We start from the raw sequence: 24,987 nt of genomic DNA, 5'->3' as shown, positions 1-24,987 counted from the left end.
GACAGTTACAGTGTTTGGTGACTGCAGCGTAGTCCTTCACAGTCGTTGATCGAAATCCAATATATATATTCTTTTTCTGTGTAACCAATTGTGCTCTGACTTGTGGATTTACCTCCAGCAAATAATTTACTGTTAGCTTCTCCTGTGGATCTGTTTTAAACCTTAAATTTGCTTCGTTGATCGAAATCCAATATATATATTCTTTTTCTGTGTAACCAATTGTGCTCTGACTTCTGGATTTACCTCCAGCAAATAATTTACTGTTAGCTTCTCCTGTGGATCTGTTTTAAACCTGACCTTTGCTTCTCCTAAGAAAGACGACTGTTACACACGAAGAATATTTATACCTTTATTATCACAGTAACGTTCATAAGGATTACAGTCAACCACAGCGGAATTGATGCCATTACATGCACTCGCTAACCGAAGTGGATTCTATTTTCCAGTGCAAATACGTAATAAGAAGGTAGCAGACATTAACCAACTATCGACACGGCGGCCATCTTGCTCCAAGTTTGTAGACACATGGTTGACGACATATGGAGGTTAGGGTGGGGCCGTGAAGCGTGCGTGGGAAGCCTGACGATAGGGCGACCACTCACGGTAAGCAGGCCAGTTCGAGTTCCAGTTCGCGACAAATTTTCACTGTCATCATTCCATCGCACAGCTGATGGTTATCAACATTCGCAACTGCGAATACATTTCATGTCATTCAAAGCAGCTGTAGTCGCTGCAGTGCCTGGTCTTTTGGACACACATGCATTTCCAAAGGAACTTTGCATCGTACTCCTGAATAACATAGGCACTGCAGTATCATATACATCTCAAAGTACTCCAGTCTGTTTCAGTTATTAGCCTTGTCTTAAATAATGAGTATTTACAGAATATCTTTGCAATCTGAATTTTTCTACACAAATGTTATCAATAGCAGCACTGCTGGTACCCATAACCTTTGCTGCAAATTGGATGATGATGATGATGATGATAATGATGATGCTCATTTATGGGTGAGGGCACTAAACAGCAAAGTCGTCAGTGCCCTTGCACGAGTGATATACAGGGTGGTCCATTGATAGTGACCGGGCCAAATATCTCAAGAAATAGGCATCAAACGAAAAAACTACAAAGAACGAAACTCGTCTAGCTTGAAGGGAGAAACCAAATGGCGCTAAGGCTGGCCCGCTAGATGCGCTGCCATAGGCCAAAGGGATATCAACTGCGTTTTTTAAATTAGGAACCCCCATTTTTATTACATATTCGTGTAGTACGTTAAGAAATATGAATGTTTCAGTTGGACCACTTTTTTCGTTTTGTGATAGGTGGCGCTGTAATAGTCACAAACGTATAAGTACGTGGTATGACGTAACATTCCGCCAGTGCGGACGGTATTTGCTTCGTGATACATTACCCGTGTTAAAATGGACCGTTTACCAATTGCGGAAAAGGTCGATATCGTGTTGATGTATAGCTATTGTGAACAAAATGTCCAATGGGCGTTTGCTACGTATGCTGCTCGGTATCCTGGACGACATCATCCAAGTGTCTGGAGCGTTCGTCGGATAGTTACGTTATTTAAGGAAACAGGAAGTGTTCAGCCACATGTGAAAAGTCAACCACGACCTGCAACAAATGATGATGCCCAAGTAGGTGTTTTAGCTGCTTTCGTGGCTGATACGCATATCAGTAGCAGACAAATTGCGCGGGAATCTGGAATCTCAAAAACGTCGGTGTTGAGAATGCTATATCAACATCGATTGCACCAGTACCATATTTCTATGCACCAGGAATTTCCTACGTTATGTTCTACTGATGTTACTACAACATGTTTCACTGCATGACAGAATGGCGATGTACTTCTAACATGATGGATGTCCGGCACAAAGCTCGCGTGCCGTTGAAGTGGTATTGAAAAGCATATTTCATGACAGGTGGATTGGTCGTCGAAGTACCATACAATGGCCCGCTTGTTCACCGGATGTGACGCCCGCGGATTTCCTTCTGTGGGTAAAGTTGAAGGATATTTGCTATCGTGATCCACCGACAACGCCTGACAACATGCGTTAGCGCATTGTCAATGCATGTGCGAACATTACTGAAAGCGAACTACTCGCTGTTGAGCTTGACGGACATCACATTGAGCATTTATTGCATCAATGTGGTATTTACAGGTAATCACGTTGTAACAGCATGCGTTCTCATAAATGATAAGTTCACAAAGGTACACGTATCACATTGGAACAACCGGAATAAAATGTTCAAACGTACCTACGTTCTGTATTTTAACTTAAAAAACCTACATGTTACCAACTGTTCGTCTAAAATTGTGAGCCATATGTTTGTGACTATTACAGCTGCATCTATCACAAAGCGAAAAAAGTGGTCAAACTAAAACAATCATTTTTCGTTACGTACTACACGAATATGTAATAAAATTGGGTGCTCGTATTTAAAAAAAAAAAAAGCAGTTGATATCCGTCTGATCTATGGCAGCGCTATCTAGCGGGCCAACCATAGCGCCATCTGATTTCCCCCTTCAAGCTAGACAAATTTCGTTCTTTGTAGGTTTTTTTCGTTTGACGCTTATTTTGTGAGATATTGGACCCTGTCATGATCAATGGACCACCCTGTATAGACGAGCGTGGCGAAACTTTATTAAAAATAACATTGAATTCGGAAACCAAGATGCATTTTTCCAATAGAATTGAAATGCAGCCCCGAAACGTAAGCTGCAAAATTCTGACGAAACAGCTGAATAACGAGACAAAATCGATTAAATAGCGGTATCTATACAGTTAAAGGGGGGACTTATGATTGTAGCTTGATGACTACTTGCAAATTATGAGCGACCGAGACACTTTGTGAAACATTAAAATCTGACACCCAATATTTTGGGAAGAATTTCGCGCTTCACACAAATATTGAAACACGAACCACACTCACTTCATTACCAGTTGTAAGTAGGCTGTTTAGGTTTTTTTATTGGTAGCGCCACATAGCGCTCTGTATGAAAAATCACTGGCTGTGCTGTGTGCAGTCAGTGGCTGGTTGGCATTGTTGTAATACTCGCCGTTGTAGTGTTTTGCAGCTGGATGTCAACAGCGTGTAGCGTTGCGCAGTTGGAGGTGAGCCGCCAGCAGTGGTGGATGTGGGGGAGAGTGATGGCGGAGTTTTGAAATTTGTAAGACTGGATGTCATGACCTGCTCTATACATTATGACTTTTGAACACTATTGAGGTAAATACATTGTTTGTTCCCTATCAAAATCTTTCATTTGCTAACTATGCCTATCAGTAGTTTGTGCCTTCCGTAGTTTGAATCTTTTATTTAGCTGGCAGTAGTGGCGCTCGCTGTATTGCAGTAGTTCGAGTAACCAAGATTTTTGTGAGGTAAGTGATTTGTGAAACGTATAGGTCAATGTTAGTCAGGGCCATTCTCTTGTAGGGATTACTGAAAGTCAGATTGCGTAGTACAAAAAAAAAAAAAAAAAGTGTGAGTTTAAGCACAGTCTTGTATAATTTTTCTAAGGGGACGTTTCACAGTTAAAATACAGGGCAAGTCATGTGCGAGACCCATGTTAGCCCTCAGATAGTGGTATAAAACACAATTAAAATATGTCGTATCGGCGACTGCTTCCCACATCTGTGACACACTGGGGGCTCCTCGCGATGTGAGAGATGGACATTGTCGCACTCTAAGCCCTATAAGGGTTATATATTCAGCTCGTCGCCGTCGGAAGGAGGTAAGCCACGCTCGTCCTGAAGATTTTGCGGAATGTAGTTTATTATTCCTCACTTCCAGCCACTGAGCCTCCAATTAACACGTAGTCTTCTTGGTCACGAGGTGACAGCCCGCAAAGGAACTGAACAGCGAACAGGAGGGGGAAGGGAGCTAGCCTGCTTGGCAGCCCGCATCCGCGAGTTCGTTTCCGCGAATCCTTACGTGTCGTGGAACTCAGAACAAAAGTATTTCCTTGTCCTGCATTTGCAAGAGAAGAAGAACGTCCTGCACCTGTTGCTGCATTCGATCTGCTGGTTACATCTGACTAATAGCAAGAACGGAAATTTATGAATCTGAGCAGATGAGGAGTTTCTTGTCATGACGCCATCTCATTTGCTCCAGTACTCTCAGGGGAGCGAACAACTCCGCGTAAAAAACTGAAAACTGCTCTGGGAGCTCTATCATGAGGACAGTGTCGGGGAAAACGACAGAAAAACTGATCAATACTTCCTGCTTGGCGATGTAAAATCTCGTTGAATTTAATTTTAGAAAATAGTCTGTAATACAATTTTTCCAGTAAGTAGTCAATTCTCAGAGTAATCTGGGCCTCTTTGGTAGCCAAGGGGATGCCCTACTCCACTCTTGGCTTTGGATCTTAATTGGCCACCTATAGTAAGTCTAGGCTCTCCCTTGAAAGGATCCCAAACGGCGTCGTTGCCCTTAAATTGTATGGGGGTGAAATAGATTATATGAAACAAGGGAATTAAGTACAGTTGTCGAATAGGTATACCTTAACGTTATCTTTAAATCATGATACTGACGCAGCTCGGCAACCTGATGATGTTCTAACGAAGGATACAGGTCGTGATGCAATAAATGTGATCAATGAAGCTGTGATGGTTCTCACTCATCATTAATATCAATATCAACCAGCTGTGGAGCTCCTCATGATCAAGAGTAGAACAGAGAATCAGTTATCATACGGCTGTTACAATACCACTTAATACAGCTTTAAGTAGGAATGTAAAAAAAAAGGTAGCAAGACATTTCAGCTTGGCAAGCGTGGCATGAAGCAGATTTCAGATTACCTCAGCAGTCAACAGGAAACATTCACCTCGGAAACTTGAATGTTGGGTATAAAAAGACAAAGCTTAAGGATATAAGAAAATACGCCTTCGACGACTGCCAGTAAATCCCCGATTCTTTAAAGAATAAAACTCCGATATATAAAACAACTTCAAATAACTGATTGAAAAAGGGTTGTTGTTGTTGTTGTTGTGGTCTTCACTCCTGAGACTGGAGGGTAATGTGTCAAATATTTGACTTGAAGCATGTAAGCGAGAAAAAACTTAGGAAAGGTATGGAATTATGGTTAAAGTTTTTTGAAGTCACGAAGTACTCTCATTATGAAACAATGGATGAATATAGTCTGAGTAATTTGCATTCCATTTGAAGCAAAGCTATTTTTCCACGCTTCTCAATGTTTATGACGTCATATCTCCTGAATCGTACAATGATATAATTTTGCAGGTACTTTCAGTGGTATGTGTAGATACCGTCTGCAAACAGTGTTGCGAACTGAGTCATTAGTAAAGAAGTGATAAACATGAAGTTTAACTGCATGGACAGCGAAAACGCATGAAGCGATGAACTGTTTTTCCTTCTTCGTTTTGTGGAAGGTGTCACAGAGAAAAAGCTTTGTCAAGGTTTGAAATTATTTTTAAATTGCGTTGGAAGTCGAAAGTGCTCTCATTCTCAAACACTGGGTAAATATAGGCCAGATATTTGTGCGCTGTCTGTTACGCTCTCAAGACACTCTGTGCCTAACCTGTTAGTGAGTACATTATGACAGCATTTTACATTTTTAAATTCGCTCAATAATAATACGAAATATTGAAAATCACATTTTTGTTGCCTTGGAAGCCATTAGATAGTGGCACTGGGTTCCCAGCTAGCGGTGCAATAACATGGAAGTGTCACAGCCTAATCTACACAAGTCGAAGTCATAATAACAGCACGCTGTGTAGCTGTCAAACAAACGGCCGGACTCCCTGAATGGACGTCTCACTGCATGATTAAAAAACAAAGTTGTTTTAGTCTCTTAATAAAGGCTAATTTGCTCTTAACATATAAACAAAAGAACGAATCACCGACATCTCCCCAATTAAGTATCCTCAAATGTAATTATAACAAATGTCGAAAATTATGAAACACGAAAACAGAGCCTTGTGCACAATGCAGAAGAAAGTATCAGATGTAACAGGACGTGTCATTTGCTCATACATAAACTTAACGACATGATTAACACAAGGGCACAAGAATGAATCAATGATACTATTCCCACTTAAATGGGCGAGAATGGAATTTTAACAAATGACGTATATTATGATCGACAAGAATTAAACATTGTGCTGCTGCGAAGTATAGTGCACTGGTGCAGCAAGTATGATATGCACATACATAACAAAATAAAAACAATTTCTGCAAGGCAAAAAATGTAAAAGATAACGAGAAATTGTTGTATTGAATGTAAAGTCTATAAAACGGTTTGTAACGTTGTAATACAATTGCTAAATTCGAAGGAATTCCATCACCATTTTTATCAGGGTAAACAATAAGATATGGTGAGATGTCTGGTTTGACAATCAACACATTTCTGATGAGCTATTTCGGTAGATTCATTCCTGGTGTTTGTTCATCCGGAAGCAGTTACTCAAAGGGAAACAAAAAAAAAATTACGGAAAGTGCAATTTGAATACAACTTTCATTTACGAAACGTAAAACGTGATTGGATAAGGTTTTCTGTGGCGTTGTTTGAAATTGATATATACTTCGCTTTATGCTATTTTATCATCACAGCTTCTCAATTCGAAAAACCAACAGGTAATAATTATAATAAGACACAGCTATGAGAACGAGGTATGAGATCTTCAATATAGGTTTTATTTGATTTATTTTCAGTTGAAAAGTGTACGAAAGTAATAATTGTAAAACTCCCAATCCTAACACTAGCTTGAAATTTTGGAACTCCTTCCAATGATATCCTGTAGATAAGAATGAATCGTTTATTACTCTGTTGTTCAACTTGTAACTTCTTTCAGTCTTATGTACATTTTCATACAAGATGGTAAGCCTCTTAATCACATTTTCTGGAAGCCACACTTCTTTTCTCTTATGAAGATCTTGCTCTCTCTTCCGTATTCTTTCATTAAGACGCAGTTGGCGTCTTTAAATAATGCAGTAGATTGGGTAAAATTCTTGGCTACTTCTACCCATTTACTTGCAAATCTCAAAAAGTATTGTTATTCATGCGCTCTTCTTAAAAATGTTTCGCATGTACTATGGATCTCATAAAAATTATCAAAATTTTGCTCAGAATTGTTCCATGACTGTCCATATCTGTTGAGAACCAGAATACCATTGTGACGGACGGGACGAAGCCGGAATTAGTATTCAACAAATTACAAAGTGAAAGTCTATATGCGATACCAATCTGACAGAAAGTCCTAAGAAGTTTTGGTCTTACGTTAAATATTACATGGATCAAAGCAATCTGTCCACATATTTTGTGACCATAATGGCATCAAATAAGATGATGACACAAGGCCGAAATACGAATCTCCATTTTCAAAGCTGTTTCTCTGAGGAAGATCGCACTGCTGTACCTCATCTATAAATATAAATCATCACCCTAACGTCCAAATTACAAACGTCACAATAAGTGACCACGGGTCAGAAAATCAACTAAAGTTGCACAACAGAGTAAAGGCCACTGGATCTGATGGGATACCTACACATTGTTGTTAAGCACAGTCGGAAAGGCTTCTAAGGGTGTTACTGGGTCTGATGTGCTGAGAAATAATTGTTAGGGAAAAAATTCGATACGGTGCGCCGTTTCCGAGTTAACTATTATTAAAGTTAACAAATCAAGCCATTGCGTGCATAGGTTGAAGCGCCCGCCAGACACAATTAGTGCCAGTTGTTCTCGTAGCGAAGGTGACAGCGCATGAGAGGACTCAGCCTTTGGCTCCTTTGGTTCCGTCCTTACTGCTGTCTCACGTCGCATTTTTGTATCGCTCTCTTAATCTGTCGACACCGTCTCCAATGGGCCGCTTGAATCTGCACAGGCAACGGCCTGATTGGCTAACTTCAATGCTAATTACCTCGGGAAGAGCGTAAAGTGTCAAATTATTTTCAGAAAAATTCTTTCTCAGCACAACCTAACCTCACGACATCCTTACAAGCTTTTTAGACTGTTTCTGTCGACCCTGTCTGACTCTACAGAGAGTATGCCAAAGAACTTGATCCTCTTCTAGAAACTGTGAATAGTAGGACTCTGGAAGAATTAAGTGCTCTTAGTGATTGGAAAAACGAGCAGGTCATTCCTGTTTTCGGGAAGGGTCATTAGTCAGAAACGCAAAACTATAGGGGTACATCACCGAAGTCAGTTTGTTGTATAACTTTGAAAAATGCTTATCTGCCCGAATACTGTGACATTACTGGAGACAAAATATCTCCTCTGTATAAGTCTACATGGATTCCACACACGATCGTGTGAAACCCAGTTGCTCTCTTCATCAACGAAACTCAGAAGGTAGTAGCCACCAGCGCTCAGGTTGATGCCATGTTCCTTCACATCCAGAAGCCATTCAATACCATTCTATAGAGCCCCCTAATGTGCAAAACACGAGTTCCCGGAATATCAGACCAAGTGGATGGCTGAACTGACAAGTTTCTAGCAAAATGAACACAGCACATCATTCTTAATGGAAACAAATCATCAGACATAAAAGTAACTGCTGGTGTACCCCATTCGAGTATCAGAAAACCATTACTTTAAGCAATATACATAAATAAATACGTGGCGGAGGATGCTGTTGAAGTCATATTGCTAGAAAATTGTAGAAGAATGTAGGAACTCCTAAAGAGGAATGACAGTTTGTGCTGAGATTGGCAGTTGACCCTCAACATATACGAAAGTAATGCATTGCGTATCAGAGGGCAGAAAGACCAGTATTGTGGTGATTAAATGATTGCAGAATAATCACTGGAAGCAGTAACATTTATTAATTATCTTTGAATATGAGTAAGAAACAATCTGAAGTGGAATGACCTTATAAAGCTAATCATGAGTAAGGCAGATACGACAGATTCATTGGAAGAATTCTGGGGGAGTATGATGTAATTTTCAAAATGTTCATTTGAATAATTCTTGAATATTGTTTGTCAGTCTGGAATAAATACCAGGTAAGTTTAAAAGAGGGAATAAAGGAGATCCAAAGAAATGCAGAATGTTTCACAAGTTAATTCAGTAAGTGCAAAAGTTCATGAAGATACTTGTTCAACTTGAGACGCTACAAGACTGCTTTACTATGTGGGTTATTGTTACAATTTTGGGACTGTATGTATCCAAAACAGTCAACCAATATGTTGCTTCCTCCTATGTATATCTCACATAAATAGTGTACGAGAGATCTGAACTCAACCAACAACCTCCCACAGACCGTGTCCTTCTACCCACAGACCGTCTGCTACTGGAATGGAAAAAAAGGGCATTTAACAGCAGTACACAAAGAATCCATCTTATAGAGTATAGATGTAGATGTAGGTGCAGAAGAAGTGATTTTGGACATTCTGCCTTCTGCAAGACACAATTATTTTTGTGCTTGGCCATCTGATAGATGAAAATATTGTTTCTCTCATGTAATACATTTCTAATAAGCACAGTATACTGAAACAAAAATTGTAGCTGTTCAAAGTATAATCAATAGAGGCATATAACAAAATATTTTGGCAGCAATAACAATTCTTATTATTATCAATCTTTTTAATTATAACACAAAAGTTCCTTAACATATTTTTAATAAAAGCTCTACAGAAACTACTACAACAAAAACTGCCCTATAATTATCAAGTACAAAGATACACTGAAATTATTTTTGGATAAAAAATTAAGTAAAATCAGATCTTTTTCAATATTGTCACTGATGACTGCCTACACAAAATGATATAGAAGGACTGACAGTACAGGCAGCTGCTTCAAAAAGACTAAACACTAGTATTATTAAGAACTCTTCACTGAGGTCATATTTAAAATTTCATAATCTGATTTCAACTAAATCTATTGTACATCTTTCTTCAATACTCACTTCTGACTGTTAGAAAGAATCTAAAAATGTGTAAAGACTGAGACAGTTACGTGAAGACTAAAAGCTATGATGTGAAAGAGTTGCTCATGAATCTTACCATAAACAGGTATTTTAACATCGTATATTACTTATACAATACATACATATTGTTTATATAAAAGCCTTTATAAACACTCCAACACAACAACAACAAATGTGTTCTGATATCGTGATGACTTTTCGTTTACTTAACATTGCTAGATATAATGGAAATTTATTATTAGCTTCAGTGTACAAAATACGAAGAAAAGACAATGGTAAAATATTCACACATGAATTTTATCACAAAGTGTAGGAATATATTCCTAAAATGAGACAGAACATATATGACAAAAAAGTACTGTCACTCATATAGCGTAACACTTATATAAAACAAAGCTGTTAAGAGATATCTGAATCTTTTAAACACACAGTATATACTAAGTGACTGCAAAGTACTGTATATTTTGGTAACACATACAAAATAAAGACATTGTAACTGTAAAAATTTTAATGGTATAACAGCACACAGCAATTTAAGCAGATTTTATGGCAAATTATTAAACATTTTAAACAAGAATATAAAGACTGAATAAGATGAAGTAAACTGCACAGATCACCTTTTTGCCCATAAAGAAATCAGAACAAAAGAGTTTAAATACAACCTGCTCATTTAGTGTTCCTAAGGGTGCACATTTAGCCATTCTACTGAAATCCTTATATCAACAAGAAAAATACACAAAATGTCAATATCAAAAATTAAAATATGTAAATTCCAATTTACAAAAATATTACAAAGGTGTACTGTATTTCATCCATATTATATACAATATACTCAGAAAACACTACATGTTTACACAAAAAGTGTAAAAGTACGAGAATTGTTGTAATAAACGAAAATGTAGCCCTTGAAGAAGGGGTGAGTACAATAAGACCTACTAAAGGGTAAAAATACCCAGGGGTGAAAATGACAAATGAGGGAAAACGAGACAGTGAATTTGGACAAGAAATCTACAATTTTTTCTTAAATTCAATTCCGTGGATTAAACACACAAGAATAACAACTACACCACAATACACAGAACAACAGTTACAAGCATTATTGCACACCGTTTAGAAGTTTGGCGATTAAACGGCCACTGAATCAAAGCTATTAGCAACAGAGAGGAATTTCTGTAAACATTCAACAATAACACAAAGAGAAGAAAAAATATGAAATGAAATAATCAAGGAAAAAGAAAACTCAATGAAGTATTACTGATTTTATTGAACAGAAACAACTTAAAAGATGTTGGTACATTAAAGCGATGAACGAAGAAAACGTTTTCAGATGCATACTGAACTGGATAGTGAATGGAAGGAAAAAAGAGGGCTTCCAACTAATACTATGCTAAGAGAAATCTGTTCGTCAATCAGGGACAAGAATATTCTGGACAAGTCATGAAAGGATTTCGAAGAATGGAGAGAATAACTGGTTTTCCATGGCAAATCAGTACTGAGACTAAGAGCAGAGCTATGTTTTTTCTCAAAATATTTTCAAATATCAACAGTTATCTCAGGGGTTTAGTTACTAACTACACGAATCATACAACCCTCCACTATTAATTCCCACGAACTTAATTCAAAAATTACATTCAGCGTAATTGTCAAATAAATTCGGAGCTGTAAACAGTTTAAATGGTTGGTAGGTTGGAAGGACAGTGGAGGGCGGAAGCCTGACATGTGTATCGTACAAGGAATGGGAATTACTAACAACAAAAATATATACGTGTCTCTCCTAAGAGTCGCCAGAACTTTTATTTCTTTTGTTTCTGCAGATATCTGCAGTTTCCCTTTTGCAGTGTGCAGTGGGAGTCTATGCAAACGAATACTGACCATCACGTCTTTAAGGCAATATCCATTGTCAATGGAAATCATTGATTTGTTTTCTGTTACAAACAAAGTGATTTTCAAGGCGGAATTTTTTGTGTCCATTCGATAGCAGTCCAAAATTAGCCTATTGTGATATTCATTTCATCGATATGTATTAACAGGTGCAGTAAAACACAAAGACTAATCAGTACTAGCGACAGCGCTGCTCTGGCCCACGCTGGCTCCTACAACTATGCAGCAGCGATCGAATGGGCGCATAAAATCTGCTTCAGAAGTCATTTACTTTGTAATGGGTAACAAACTGGCGCTTTCCGTCGACAATGGGCATCGCATGAAGGATGTGCTGAGTGGAGTTTGTTTGGGCTGACTACAGCTTCATATTGCTGACACGAAATAGCAGATATCCGTCGAAACACCAGAGAAAATGCGCCTGACGAACTCCTAAGAGAGACAACCTGTATAATGCAACTGCCATGATTCTTTCACAGTCTCGTCATTTCAGCAATTCTGTTCAGCACAACAGTTCTCACTTTTTCATACTGCTGCTCCATTGCAGGCAGACCTACACTTGCATCCAATGTGACTATATGTGCTGGAGGATTTTGTACTAGCCACTGCTCATGCGCGTGGTGCAGATCTGTCAAATAGCCAAGTGAAACAGCTGTTTTCTCTTCAGGACGACTTCGTTGCACTACTCGCTCATAGGCAATCTCTGGTGGACACTTCAGGTACACTGGAAAGCCAAATAACAAATATGTAAAACGAGAAACGTAATAAGTATATACTGAATACAGAAATCTTAAAGAAGTGCATTCTTTTAGAGCAGGGGTGCACAACATAAAGCCTGTGGGACACGACCGGCCCATTACGTCTCTCGCTATGGCCCGCGGGAGAACCTTTGAAGATTGATCAGTTACATATTTATTGATATAATTCTATGATTTTTTTAGATGAATCTACTACGAAAATAAATCTCTATATCATTTAAAAATTCTTTGACTTATCAGCAATGGCTGTCAGCTAGGTTAAAATAGGTTTACATTATTAAACCTGTAAGTAATGGAAGTGCTAGCAAAACCTTCATGGCCAGATAAGAAAGAAAGCTAAGGAATTCAAGTACTATTCATTTTCCATGGTTCACAATATTGACAAAAATGATACTGCACGGCTTTTGGTTTTCATGATGTAATTGGGAACCACGACTGTATTATAGTCAATATACTGTATTTTGATAAATGCAGCATCGGTAGTAAAGACTGAAAGCCTTTGTTTTACAAATCGATTTCGGTCACTGTGTGACCATTATCAGTGCAAAATATTCGAACCTTGTAGGCCCATATCAAACAACACAACATTTTCTATGAGGTATGACTTGTACGATGATGATTACTTACTACAAATATCTTCAGTTGTACTGCATACAATAATTTTATTTATTTACTTTTGTGCCAGCAATTGCTAAAGTCACAGGATGGGCCCTTCCGTAACTAAAAAATTGTATGCAGTACAAGTGAAGTAAAGTAATCACCATAGTACATATTACATCTCATAGAAAATGTTGTGTTATTAGGGTATGGGCCTACAAGGTTCGAATAGTTTACACTGGAGACGGTCTGTGACCGAAATCGATCTGTAAGATAAAGGATTTCAATTTTTAGTTTTCATCCATGGTGTTGATAACAATTTAAATACAACGGAAGAACTGGCAGGATCGTGTTGCATGAAAGGGTAAACAACCAATGGAGACACCTCTAACAAAGTGAAAAGATTTGTCACGTAGAAAATGGGTTTGACTTTTGAAAATATTGTGGCCATTTGCGCCGATGGATCACCTTCTGTGTGTGCAGTAGGCCTATCATTACTGGAATAATATGCCACGAAAACAAAAAGCAAATTCCACTATATGAGGATTGTTCATACACAAATGTTATGCAGCAAATTTCTGGGATACGGCCATATCATGTCAACTGTGGTTTCTGTTATCAACCACAACCGAGCAGAAGGGCTTAAACACAGATTATTTCGTGGATTTCTTTTAGAAACAGTGGGCTTTATTGCAGTATCATATGGACGTTACCTGGCTAATTCGGCGAAAAGTTTTGCAGCGCGTTTTTGCACTAAGAGAGGAAATAGTCCATTTTATGGAAAACGATACACAGGATCCTGTATTGAAAAGTAAGGCCTAGATCAATGACTGATGTTTTCTTAGTGATATGACGACTCAGTTAAGCGTGATGAACTGAACTACAGAGAAAGTCAGCTTTTATTTACCATCTGTTAGCAACAGTACGTTCTTTCAAAATGGAACTTGTGTCTTCAAAAACCAGTTGTTGAAAGGAGACATGACCCCCTTTCCTACTTGCAAAATAATTACCTCATATAAACACGCTGTTCCTGGAAAGGAAATTTTCTCGCAACTTTGATAAATAAATTGAATAATTCGACAAAATGTTTACATTGTCAAAACAGGAAAAAATAATGTTTAAGGTGGTTGAAGATCCCAGAAGAGATACCTGTGGACTTACAGCTGGAGATCACAGAAATTCAGTGTTCTCCAAACTATAAAATGAAGCACTGAGAATGTGGTAGTCTTGATTTCTATAAAAACGTAGACAAAAATAAATTTAATAACCTAAGAGACGCAGCAATAAAATCATTCACCATGTTTGGCAGTGCTTCCATATGTCAACAAACATTTTCTGTCCTGAACTTTAAAAAAAGCAAATTTTACTCTTGTTAAAGTGACGAACATTTAGAATACTTAGTAAAAACACCAACATCAAATATGACTCCAGACTTTGAAAAAATTTGGCTGACATGAGAGGCAATGTGTCACATTAAAGCTATGTTTCCGTGTATTATCCTTTTATTCTGTTTACATAAGTAACAGTTTGTCACATTAGTATGCTACTAAAACTGTTATTCCTCACCATCAATAAACGTGTCCAGTATTTTGTAAGGAACGCATTTATTTAAGAGTTCAAAAATAAACTTTGTATACTTTCAGCAAATAATATTTTTGATTGTTGCTTACATTATGTAGTCTACATCTGTACAGTACACCATCTATTTTTGTGCCACAGTTCAATGGAAATATATATTAAAATAATAATTAAATATTGGAATAATGGTTGATTTTTATTAATTTTTAAAGACTGTATTCAACACAATTGACCAAAAAGTTTACTGTGGGCCACATTTTAGATTCTAGTTTTGCTTTGGCCCCAAACTACTTTTGAGTTGTGCAGCCCTGTTTAGAGGGTTTCGTGTACTTACGAACAATTTAAAACTTGTAATGAAGCAAGACACAAATCAAGATTACTGGTTTTTAATAACCAGTGTCCCTCAGAATTTTCAGTTCTTTTAGTTGTCTTTTAGGTCTGTGCCCACATAGTCATCAACATACAGTTTCTAATCTTTATTACTTAATTCTTAAAATTTCTTGGCAATGCTTTCAAATGGTTTAGGTAAGTCAGGTATGACATATTGCTTAAGTACATGGAGAGCTATACAAAGGAAGAGTGAAGATCTTAATTATACAATATATGGTAGTGTGTTAGGTTGACAAAAAAGAGGGAGTCAAATAGAGAGATATAAAACAGTAATGGAAGGTATACACTACATATCTAGATAATTAACAGATTTACATTAGTGACAGAAGTACTGTCGATACACATGCTGCTTAGGCCGGTGAGTCAATAGTAGTTTTAAGTATTAACTGATGTAAATTATTGGCAGATTCAATTTACTAGTTTCTTACATATAATTTTAACAGTATCTAACTGCAAATAACTAACATTACATACTCAATTTCTCTTCACACACAGAAAGAAAGAGTTCCTTGTATAGCCTGTAGTCTCTTGTTGCCAGGACCGTCAGCACAGAGTTTAGAAGATAAATTTTTTAACGCCACCAGATGCCAAAGCAATATTACAGATAACTGCCTTTTTGCCACATCCAAAGAACAATTTGTTCACATCCTGCATGATTCCAGTTTTACAAAGCAGTGACTCAGAAGAATGAGTGTGGTGTGGATGTGTCTGAAATGTGCATTACTGGTGTTACTGTGGATTCAAATTTTCTGCTTTAGCAGCTCTTCATGTATGAAGGGTTGCTTGATATTCCTGTTGATATACTAGCATCATGCAAGTCTGCCCATTCTGTATTCCATTCATTTTTATCTAGGCATTTATACTTTTATAGGCAGTCATTCACCAATACTTTACGATGGTTTTCTTCCCCATCACATGTTGCCAGATTATCAAGAATTTTGGTAGATGTTCAGACACGTATTTTGATCTGTTCCCCATTTAATGCCAGTTGTTTCCGGTGTTACATGGGTCGTTTTCAAACACTTACTTACTAATTGTACTATCTACCATTATGTGGAGCCCAGTTTATTCTCTGTCAGTATAGGAACACAGATATCATATCAGCTATGTCTTAGGGAACTTATAAGAACTGTGTTTTGTGTAAATACAATGGATGATGTACTTTGTGATATGTCCAAACTGTTTTCACATAGTCAGTTGCTAAAATTCGTTGATGCTCTATCCATTCCCATTTTTCCTACAACTAAGTCGTCGCTCGTATGCTTAAATGCACAGGTCAATGTATTGTACTATCTTTAACATCAGGGATAAAAAATACTGTGCATATTTATTGCAAATACAATATTTGAACGAGAATGGGAGGTAATACTGACCCTTGAGGTAGACCCTTACTTGTTCTTCTGGGGCCTATTAAGTTATTTTTAACATTCATAGTGTTAAGAACACCATTATGCAATACACAGCTGTACTGGTGTATATATATATATATATATATATATATATATATATATATATATATATATATATATATATATATATATATTAGACACAATCGAGTTCAGCATAAGATCAGGCCGTCATCAGGTCCAAAAACCATCTCAGCTAAGGATTTGCACATGGAATAACAGTTAGCAGATGTACATTGTTCCATCACTGATATTAGCTGATAACTGACAACTGTTAAACCAATTAAACAAATGAATCGCTGAGATTGTCAAATTCTAGACTGAATTGATTGTCTCAAATGAAACATATCATTATAGCTGTGTATTGCAGCATGCAGTTCTCAACATTAATTAAAGTTTCACAACAATACCTTCATAAAATATTTCATAAGTGGCTTTATATCCACAAATAGGGCTTGAACATTTGTTATAAATGAACCAGGCACATTAATTTTTCTCATCATCTCTGCCAGTAGGGATACACTGACATCTTCATAAGCATGTTATATGCATATACAGCAGTAGTGGTTCGCCCTACGCCACAATGGAGCAATGAATCACCTTTGAAATATTCGTGCCTGAGAAAAAAAGTTACGGTGTATAAAGATTATAAACTTAAAATAATCCATTTTCCTACCTCTGTGACAGATAATTATTTAGTAAACACGAGTATACATCATCATCATTATTATTATTATTATTATTATTATTATTGTTGTTGTTGTTGTTGTTGTTGTTGTTGTTAAAGGAAGAGAGAAAAATGTGGGATAGTGGCAGTAACATGGAAAACTATGATTTCTTGCCTAGTAAGTGCTGTAATTGGGTTAGCTGCTTAAAAACTACTTTCAACAACTGTAGACTACTTCGGGATGCATTCATATTACAGCTGGCAGCCATTGCAAGTGAGTGAAGCCATTTTAACAAATTCAATAGGAGGGGTAATTTTTGCAGGTTGCTGGTTTTCAGTTTCTTTATTAATATACTTCATAAACAGCAGTTTAGCTGATACATTAACCCGTAAAATGGCATGTTTGTTGGCTATTTCAATTTAATTTTCGATTTGTTGTGTTTCTGAATTTCAAAATGTCTGTGTCACTAATACAGAATACTAGTATTTTATATTTGTACCATTCTTTCACAATCTGTTTTACTTATAGGAATTGATTCACAAATGTCAACACGGGCTCGAACGCGCTGGGATGAGTCTACTACGGAAACAGCAATTAAAAATGTTAGAGAAAAGTGGGCCACTTCAGAAATCTGGATGTTATAAATCTCACGCGCGAAACCGTGTCAAAACCTTGTGTATGCCTCCTCATGCCTCCCACAACATGCAACCGCTTCCATGAATCCTTTGAAAGCCTATTATTCTGACCTGGTACATATATGGATGAGGAAAAATGCAGGTCCAGTAACAAACATGGACATCACCGAACTGAATGGGAAATCTACAAGTGCCAGACAGGGGAGGTAGTAGTCCTTGGGTTTACGGCCTCAGGAATATACCCCTTAAACCCTCATATTTTCATGGATGCAGACTTCATTGCCAGCAATAAAGGAATAATTACAGATTTACCTAATGATCCAGTCAATGAACCATCTGCAGGAGCTGTGGCATCTAAAAGTGGAAAGGCTAATGTTGAAGTCGACTGAGGAACATCTGCTGCGACATCTGTAATTACAGCTTGGCAAATCTCACCCATTGCGCAAATAAAGAAGAGGCCAGGAATGAAAGGAAGAAAATAAGGTCCTTCAGCAGTCCCAATCTTGTCCCCATACAAGAGATCTCTAGAAGTATTGACGACAGCAACAAGCAAACCGGAGAGAAAGAAGCAGAGGGTACCGTCTAGGAACAAAGAAAGAGCTGGTTCTGAGGGCGCTGTTTTTCGGGTGAGGCCGAGCTGTTCTAGGCACTTCAGTCCGGAACCACGCGGCTGCTACGGTGATAGGTTATAATCCTGCCTCGGGCATGGCATGGATGTGTGTGATGTACTTAGGTTAGTTAGGTTTAAGTAGTTCTAAGTTTAGGGGACTGACGACCTCAGATGCTAAGTCCAATAATTCTTAGAACGATTTGAACCATTTTTAGTGAGAGAGATGATTCGTCCAGCCTTAGCAGTGTTCTGGACAACGTGTATCCAGTAATGAAGATGGCAATTGTCTCTTTTCCTCAGGTAAATTTTAGCAGAACGAGGCAGGGGAAGAATGGGTAATCAGTCTATTAATGTGCGAAATGTGGCCGCAAATTGAATGTGGAAGTTACTGTAAAGGACGACATGTGTGTAACTTCTGCAAGTGAAATTACTAAGAATAAGGAATTTAATAACGGAAAATGGTATATTTTGTTTGTTTCTCTATTGTGTTGTTATGTTTTATAATGTTTTCTTTGACGACGAATTATTAGATCCTTCATTAGTTGTTTTCAATATAACAAACTTGAAACAAATGGAGTATTTCATATTTGTACCCCATAATCTGAAGTGTCACAAATGTCAAACCTTGTACTACGAGTAATTTAGAAAAGTTCCTAATGTAGTATGTATTCAAAAATATAGTAAGAATTAAAACATACCTCAAAGTATGTGCTACAGATATTTTGTTTGCTTAAATGAAAAACTGAGAAATTTATGAACGAAATTCCATATTTGTACCATTTCCTCTGTTGTTGTTATTATTATTATTATTATTATTATTATTATTATTATTATTAGCGACAGCAGCTGCAGTATTACAAGAGAGGATAGTAAAGTAGCAAATAATTTTTTTTTTCTCCGCTGGTATTGCACCTGGAAAGTTGAAATTTTACAACGACATAGTCTGAGATTTGCGATACACAGGCTATTTTGCATAGATTTACTAGCGTAACGTTCCCACACTGAGCAGGAAGGAGCCGCCATTGGCAGGGCAACAGTGTGTTTAACATGGTTCGTTCATGTGCTGCTTTGAATTACAGTAAATACAGTGGAAGCAAAAACAAAAATGGAAAGAGTGTTGCATTCTACAGGTTAGCATTCCTGGTTATTTTCCTTTCTAACATTAATTTCGTATAAAACTTTTCTGAAAAGTAATAATTCTTCTTTAGACAGTTGATACAATGTAAATACTTGTCTTTGATTAGATTTCCTCATTACGATTATTTGCTCAATCAGAAATGGGTAGATTTGCAGAGTGAACATTAAACCCACAGAAAATCATTTACTGGGCTCTGAAAAGAGTCGCTACTCTGAAAATTATGTGAACAGAAGGCAACTAATGTACGGTGATATACCCACAATATCTGGCCTTCCACCTCATCTGAATAGAATACGCCAGCCGCGGTGGTCTCGCGGTTCTAGGCGCGCAGTCCGGAACCGTGCGACTGCTACGGTCGCAGGTTCGAATCCTGCCTCGGGAATGGATGTGTGATGTCCTTAGGTTAGTTAGGTTTAAGTAGTTCTAAGTTCTAGGGGTCTAATGACCACAGCAGCTGAGTCCCATAGTGCTCAGAGCCATTTGAACCATTTTTTTTGAATAAGATACAATATCCGAGAGGTCGCGTTATATTTGTAGAAATACGTATTGCATTGCAGAAAAATGTAATTAGTATCTTTAAGTGTGAACATGTATCTTTCCTAGGCTACTAAGGAAAGGAACCCAAAAAGGCCAAGAAATGAAGTCGAGGCTGATCTGACCGTGAAGACCAAATTCCTGTTTCTGTTTACACTGAAGACCATAATTATTCATTTCTGTCAACTTCAACGTAATTGAAGGAAGAGTACGACCGAATTCTGGAAAGGAAGATAGGCCAATTGTACATTATAGGAATAAGTTAAAGATAGTGACAGTGACAAGTGCAAAAGACAGACACAGAAGATACGTTAGTTGGCACATATTTTACAAGAACTGAAGGCGAAAAACTTAGTTCATGATAAAATAATCGCTCTAATTAACGTCACTTATAGTGACATGTTGTTGGAAATATCAGATCATAGCAAAAAACAAAGCACAACAATATTCTGAGGCGTTAGAAGCGGTTGCTATAACTTTAATCTTTAATTCTCTACCTGCTTATAGGTAAGTTCGCATTACATTTAATTAAACATTGCCACATGAAAGTACATTATGTAAATGGTACAACTGCATTCAAAGTTTGTTGGGATTTACAGCAGAAAGTTGGAAATTATAGAAGCAAGAGTTGCAGAATCATCCCATGATGTATTTTGTGCGTTAGTGTTTGATGAAATGTCAATGAAGAAGTCCACTGAGCGGCATGGGAATGCATTCGTGGGCTGTGTTAATTTTGGGTGTGTTCCTACTACACCAAGAATAGATGGGATTGAATGTAAAGAGGCTTTGGTTATTATGGCAGTAGAAGTCAATGACTACTGGAAGACCCCTATAGCATACTTGCTCACTGATGGTGTTTCTGCCTGCAAGAAGCAGCCCATCGCTGAAATGGCCATTAGGAAGTTTCACGATGTACTCATAGATCTGACTGTATTAGCTGTCACTTGTGATGTCCTCTCAATATATATTGTAATGGCCAAGGAGTTAGGTGCAACTATTGCATTTGATAACATGGAGCCCTATTTCCCTCGTCCTGTTTCAGGTTATATATTTATATATTATCCATTCCATATGATGAAGTTAATTCGAAATATGTTTGGTACATTTAGTTGATGGGAGTGGAAAAAAAGTATCTTTGGAGTACATTGAAAGCTTCATTCTATGCACAAAGAAAAAGAAGGGGCTTTGCCTTGCAAATGAATTCAAATTATTAATCTTAATTTTGGTCATCAGAAGAGAAAGTAAAGCTACCTGTTCAAGTTTTAAATGTTTCATTTAGTAGTGCCCTACAATACTTTTGCTGTGACTTGAAATTACAAGAATTTCAAGGAGCTGAAGGAACCCAGACTTTTTTCTTATTTTTGAACAATTATTTGGTCTCCATAACTCCAAAAATCCATTGGTTAAGGGATACAAATCACTTATACGTGATACCAATAAAAGTACATGGGGACCTTTTCTTGAGGGGGCAGCATGTGATTTAACATCTCTCAACGATACAAATGGGAAGCTTTTGTGCACAGGTAACGAGGTTAAACATAGAGCAAGTGCTAATGTCACCTGCCTTGAACTGGGAAAAAAATCTATTTGACATGATCCAGTTGAGTTTTGTAATAACAGAATATACAGAAGGAAATGTGGAGGCTCTGTCTGATCATGATTATGTCATATCACTCCAAAACCTAGCAGAGTGTACTTCATTTATATTACAGGATTTGTTGTCAAACATATTGCAAACATGTTAAATTACAACACTTGCATACATACTTTATTTAGTGTAGAAGCTGTGCAGTACTCAGATTTGTTAAGAAGAAAAAATAATGGTGGCTTTACAAAGCCATCAACAGGTGTTGTTACTCTGTGTAGAGGGGCAGAGAAGCTAATGTGGGTGCGAATTCTGTCATATAGTAATGTACCTCCGTGGGGCAGTATGGTCAATGACATAATGTTAAATGTTGTGTGAATAGTGATTGAGATTTATTTTCAGAATTGAAAGAGCACTTAATTGAAAATGTCTTCCCTGAGAAGATTATAAAAGTTCAGTAAATCAGTATATTAAAATTGGTTGTCATGACATTGCAAATACATGCAATCCCAATTTGTACACGAAAATAATTATGCAGACACTATCAAAATCGATTATGTTTTGAATCAGTCATGTATGTAACACATAGGAAGTGAATTTGTTAAAAATAAACTGTTTAAACTTTGAAAACATGTGTTTTCTTGTACCTTTCAAGCTCCTACTTTTCACTTTGTGTGTAAATAATAGCAGTGAACATAGTAGTAATTATTTTTCTTTGTTATTTTCTTTTGAGTGTGGGTAAAATTAGAGCAATTGCGTAAACTTAACCACACAGATTAATAGCTTGACTTTGGTAATGCCTCTTCTCCACTGAAATCTTGACTGTGGTGACTGACTGATTTGTAATGTCATCTGAGAAGGTAATAAATGCTAAATAAAAGTTGTGGTATGATTGATCTATAATGTAGCCTGAAGTCCATCAGTGCTGTATATCTAAAGCACTTATTGCTGTAAAAAAACACAAGAACTGCGAGGTATGTACAGGTATGCTGTATTGCATTGCAGACAAAAATTGACTAGTATTTTAGTGCATATGATGTACATATTTGTACTTGTGCTACAAAAAATTCAAAGGGGGGGGGGGTATAGAGAGATACATACCTCTTATCCAAATTAATACAAAGTGGAGCTCTGAATAATTAGGTAGATAATGTACATTTGGATTGAAAATAACATATAAAAGTATGTTGCAGAGATAGTTTGAAAACTTACAGCATTTAGACACTTGACTTGTATTGTCTGGTGGGTCTGATTGTACTACATGTCAAATATCTATCAAAATGTTGCATACACAATCCCTTTGAAATGCAATCCCCCTTAATAACTAGTGTGAGACTGAAATGCCCAGATAAATTTATAATGGAGCTCACAACTATTCAAGTTCACGCAAACTGAAGGAAAAATACGACATAGTGTGAAAAGGAAAGCAGACATGATCGTACCCTATAAGAATATGCACAAAAAACCAACACGTCATGAAAAGTTAAACAGGAACTGAATGAGGAAAAATATTGTGAATCGTAAAATAATCTCTCTCTCTCTTTAGCACCTCATACGTTTAATGCAAATACTATGAACCGAAGCTTGTCGCATTTACGCTCCCAACTTTAAACAAGTGTTTGTAATTTCGTGTCTTTTGTCATAAATGTAATAGAGAATATTAAGAAACTTACTACATATAACAATAATTTTAAAACAAATTTGGTTGCTCAGTGACAGCTATGAAGCCAACATGCTTTTGTTTTACATTGCTACATCCTTGAAATTACTAGCTCTACAGTTACATTCGTCCCTGAAAATGGCAGGGGTTAGAGCAGTGGTCCTCAAACAGCGGCATGCTGCCCGAATCAAGTATTCGTGTGGCCCGCGATTCTCAGCCGTATTTTATAACAATATGCATCTGTCAACTAAGAGCCAATCCAAAACGTCAACTAACGTTAAGAGCTGCAGTTTTCCTGCTTACTAACAAAAAAATACTTACACAGCCAGTTACGATTTTAAGATGTGCTCCAGTTACGATTTTAAGATGTGCTAAATTTTAATCGACGTCGATGAATTCGTCCATGAGGTAAGTAAAGTTAGCCACTTACTTCAGGGGTATAGGGGTCAAGTAGCGTGTCCACTGCTGTGTTACAGCGGGAAACGTTTATTGTTTTGTCTTCCAGTGCCGATAACTCACGTGTGCGAGCGTCTCGCAGCGATCAGCCGCTAGGGTATCAATTTTGAGACGGAAGTAACATGGATTTGTGAGTGCGTGTTAACAGAGACGATCATCTTCAAATGTGGTACTTACTTGCAGCGAGGAACATTACATGAAAGATCTTATAATACAGTGCAATGAGTAGAAGAAAACTGACATTCAAATCATGTGTCGCAGTGTCTCATATAGAATAATGCTTTGTAACATAAGTACAGTTACTTTTATTAACCAATTAACCATCCGTTCACACAGGCAACACAAGACTTAGGCAAGGCTGTGCTACGACTTTGGGGTCGCTGAGGGTGCAACAGTCTGAAACAGAGAACAGCTGACACGAAATGGTCTGCATGGTACCGATTTTTAACGATCACTACATGGGGGACAGCTGCCAACTTATCACAAACAGTCTACTGGACGCTTGCAACTTACCGATTTGTATAGCTTACCAATTAATAATGAGATTGGTACATATGCGACCGGATGTGTCGTCTCTCAATGTTAATATTGGCTCTTGAGCAAAAAGCTTTGACAATCACTGGGTTAGAGTCTTCAGTTTGTGAGCAGTTGCCTCACTTCGTCACTAGGGTGTGGTAGGGTTTGGTATATTGTTTTCATGTGCTTCTCTAGAGAGAGAAACTTGAATTATGAGACAAATATGGTGTGCATGTAACTGCGGTCAACTTGTGAAGAGCACCGGAGTGTAGTTTGATATTTGTTGGCTAAAAGGCATAAACCGCATGAAATACGCAGGGACATGTGTGGCGTCTATGGGGACGAGTGTATGATGGACCGTAGCATTGTCTCCAGGTGGTGTGCGATCTTCCAGACGGGCAGTGTGAACCTCAGTTATTCGCAACACACTGGGCAGCCGGCAACAGCTGCAGTCCCGCAGAATGTTAACAGCCGTAAGCCGCAGGATGTCGGAGTCACTGAGGCAGCAATTTTAAACGACCCGCGTGTGCAACTGTGAACTTGATCGCAGCAGTGCAACATTTCCTATGTTCATGACATACTGAAATTTCGTAATGTTAGAACTCGCTGCGTGCCTAAGAGGCTGACAAACAACCACAAAGGCCAGCTCGTTAAGCTGTAGAAGGGTATGACAGGCTGAAAAGAATCGTCA

The 24,987-nt window shown here is 37.6% G+C and overlaps 1 protein-coding gene across 4 annotated transcripts in view; it reads right to left on the bottom strand.

The window, feature by feature from the left end:
• Positions 1–9,460: 9,460 nt before the first annotated feature.
• LOC126354337 (thymidine kinase 2, mitochondrial-like) overlaps positions 9,461–24,987 on the bottom strand; it is a 185,740-nt gene continuing 170,213 nt past the window's right edge. For 3 of the 4 annotated variants that reach the window (XM_050003907.1, XM_050003906.1, XM_050003904.1), the window contains exon 5: positions 9,506–12,489. In XM_050003907.1, coding sequence (XP_049859864.1) covers positions 12,239–12,489 — 251 coding nt within the window. In that variant the 3' untranslated portion in view covers positions 9,506–12,238. Of the gene's footprint in view, positions 12,490–24,987 lie in introns of all 4 variants that reach the window. The other variant, XM_050003905.1, reaches the window with a different exon arrangement.

This window comes from Schistocerca gregaria, chromosome 3 (genome assembly GCF_023897955.1).
Source record: "Schistocerca gregaria isolate iqSchGreg1 chromosome 3, iqSchGreg1.2, whole genome shotgun sequence".
Taxonomy (NCBI): Eukaryota; Metazoa; Arthropoda; class Insecta; order Orthoptera; family Acrididae; genus Schistocerca; species Schistocerca gregaria.
The sequence above is the reverse complement of the archived record's forward strand: the minus strand, read 5'-3'. Positions and strand labels throughout refer to the sequence as shown.